Raw genomic sequence first — 1,135 nt, forward strand, 5'->3', positions numbered from 1 at the left:
GTGAGAGAGAGAGAGAGAGAGAGAGAGAGAGAGAGAGAGAGAGAGAGGTGTGACGTGTCGGGTACCTGCGCAGGACTTGGTCCTCCAGATCTTCATGAAGAGGATGATGATGGCCAGCAGATGCGACACGTCACCGGCCAGGCGAAACACGTTCATCCTCGCGCGAGTTAATAAACAGAACCGGAAATGAAAAGAAAAAAATCACAACACAAACCGAATATAAAGATAATGAAATACCGACACCGTGCAGGAGGTTCGAGCTGATCCGCGCGCGGAGTGAGTGTGTGTGTGTGTGTGAGAGAGAGAGAGAGAGAGAGAGAGAGAGAGAAAACAGATTTCCGCGTGCACACTGTCCCGCTGTGTCTGTGAGCACCGATGCGCGTGCTGTCACTGAGGTTCTTATTGATCCGGTAATCACACGACACTAACAGTGTGCTGTGCTGTGCACGAGCGCTCGCTCTCTGTGTCTCTGCGCGTGAACTCGGTGTTTACGTGGCTGACGGAACCCCCGCCCTCACGCGCACGGAGGAATTCCTACATCGAGCATGAAAAAATAAAAGGGAACCACGTGCATTAAAGGGACAGAACACCATTTACACAGGGTTGAGTGTGTGTTAGAGTCTCTCTCTCTCTCTCTCTCTCTCTCTCTCTCTCTCTCTCTCTCTCACACACACACACACACACACACACACACACACACACACACACACAGAGCCTGGTGTAGAACAACCCGTCTCTGAACATAGACAAAACTAAAGAGAGGTTGTTGACTTTAGGTGGACATATAGTGATCACTTCCCACTGAACATCAACGACTCCTCTGTGGAGATCATGGAGAGCATCAGATTCCTTGGTTTTCACCTAGAGAAACTCACCTGGTCCCTCAACACCTGCTCCATAACAAGGAAAGCCCAGCAGCATCTCTACCTCCTGAGAAAGCTGAGGGAGGCACAGCTTCCACCTTGGATCCCAAAAACCTACAGGGAGGACGGCCAAGTAGATCATCTGGGTCTCTCTTCCCTCTTTCACAGAGATTTACACCAAATGCTGCATCTCTAAAGCCACCAGCATTGTGGCTAATCACACACACACACACACACACATCCAGAATAATGCTAGTAAATTATGGCGTGCC

At 50.0% G+C, this 1,135-nt stretch overlaps 1 protein-coding gene across 1 annotated transcript in view; it reads right to left on the reverse strand.

Moving 5' to 3' along the window:
• Nucleotides 1-531, reverse strand: part of kdelr3 (KDEL endoplasmic reticulum protein retention receptor 3) — a 3,345-nt gene extending 2,814 nt beyond the window's left edge. The window contains exon 1 of the mRNA XM_083545116.1: nucleotides 66-531. Coding sequence (XP_083401242.1) covers nucleotides 66-156 — 91 coding nt within the window. The 5' untranslated portion in view covers nucleotides 157-531. The remainder of the gene's footprint in view (nucleotides 1-65) is intronic.
• Between the last annotated feature and the right edge of the window lie 604 nt (nucleotides 532-1,135).

This window comes from Silurus aristotelis (assembly GCF_946808225.1).
Source record: "Silurus aristotelis genome assembly, chromosome: 6".
In the NCBI taxonomy this organism is placed as follows: domain Eukaryota; kingdom Metazoa; phylum Chordata; class Actinopteri; order Siluriformes; family Siluridae; genus Silurus; species Silurus aristotelis.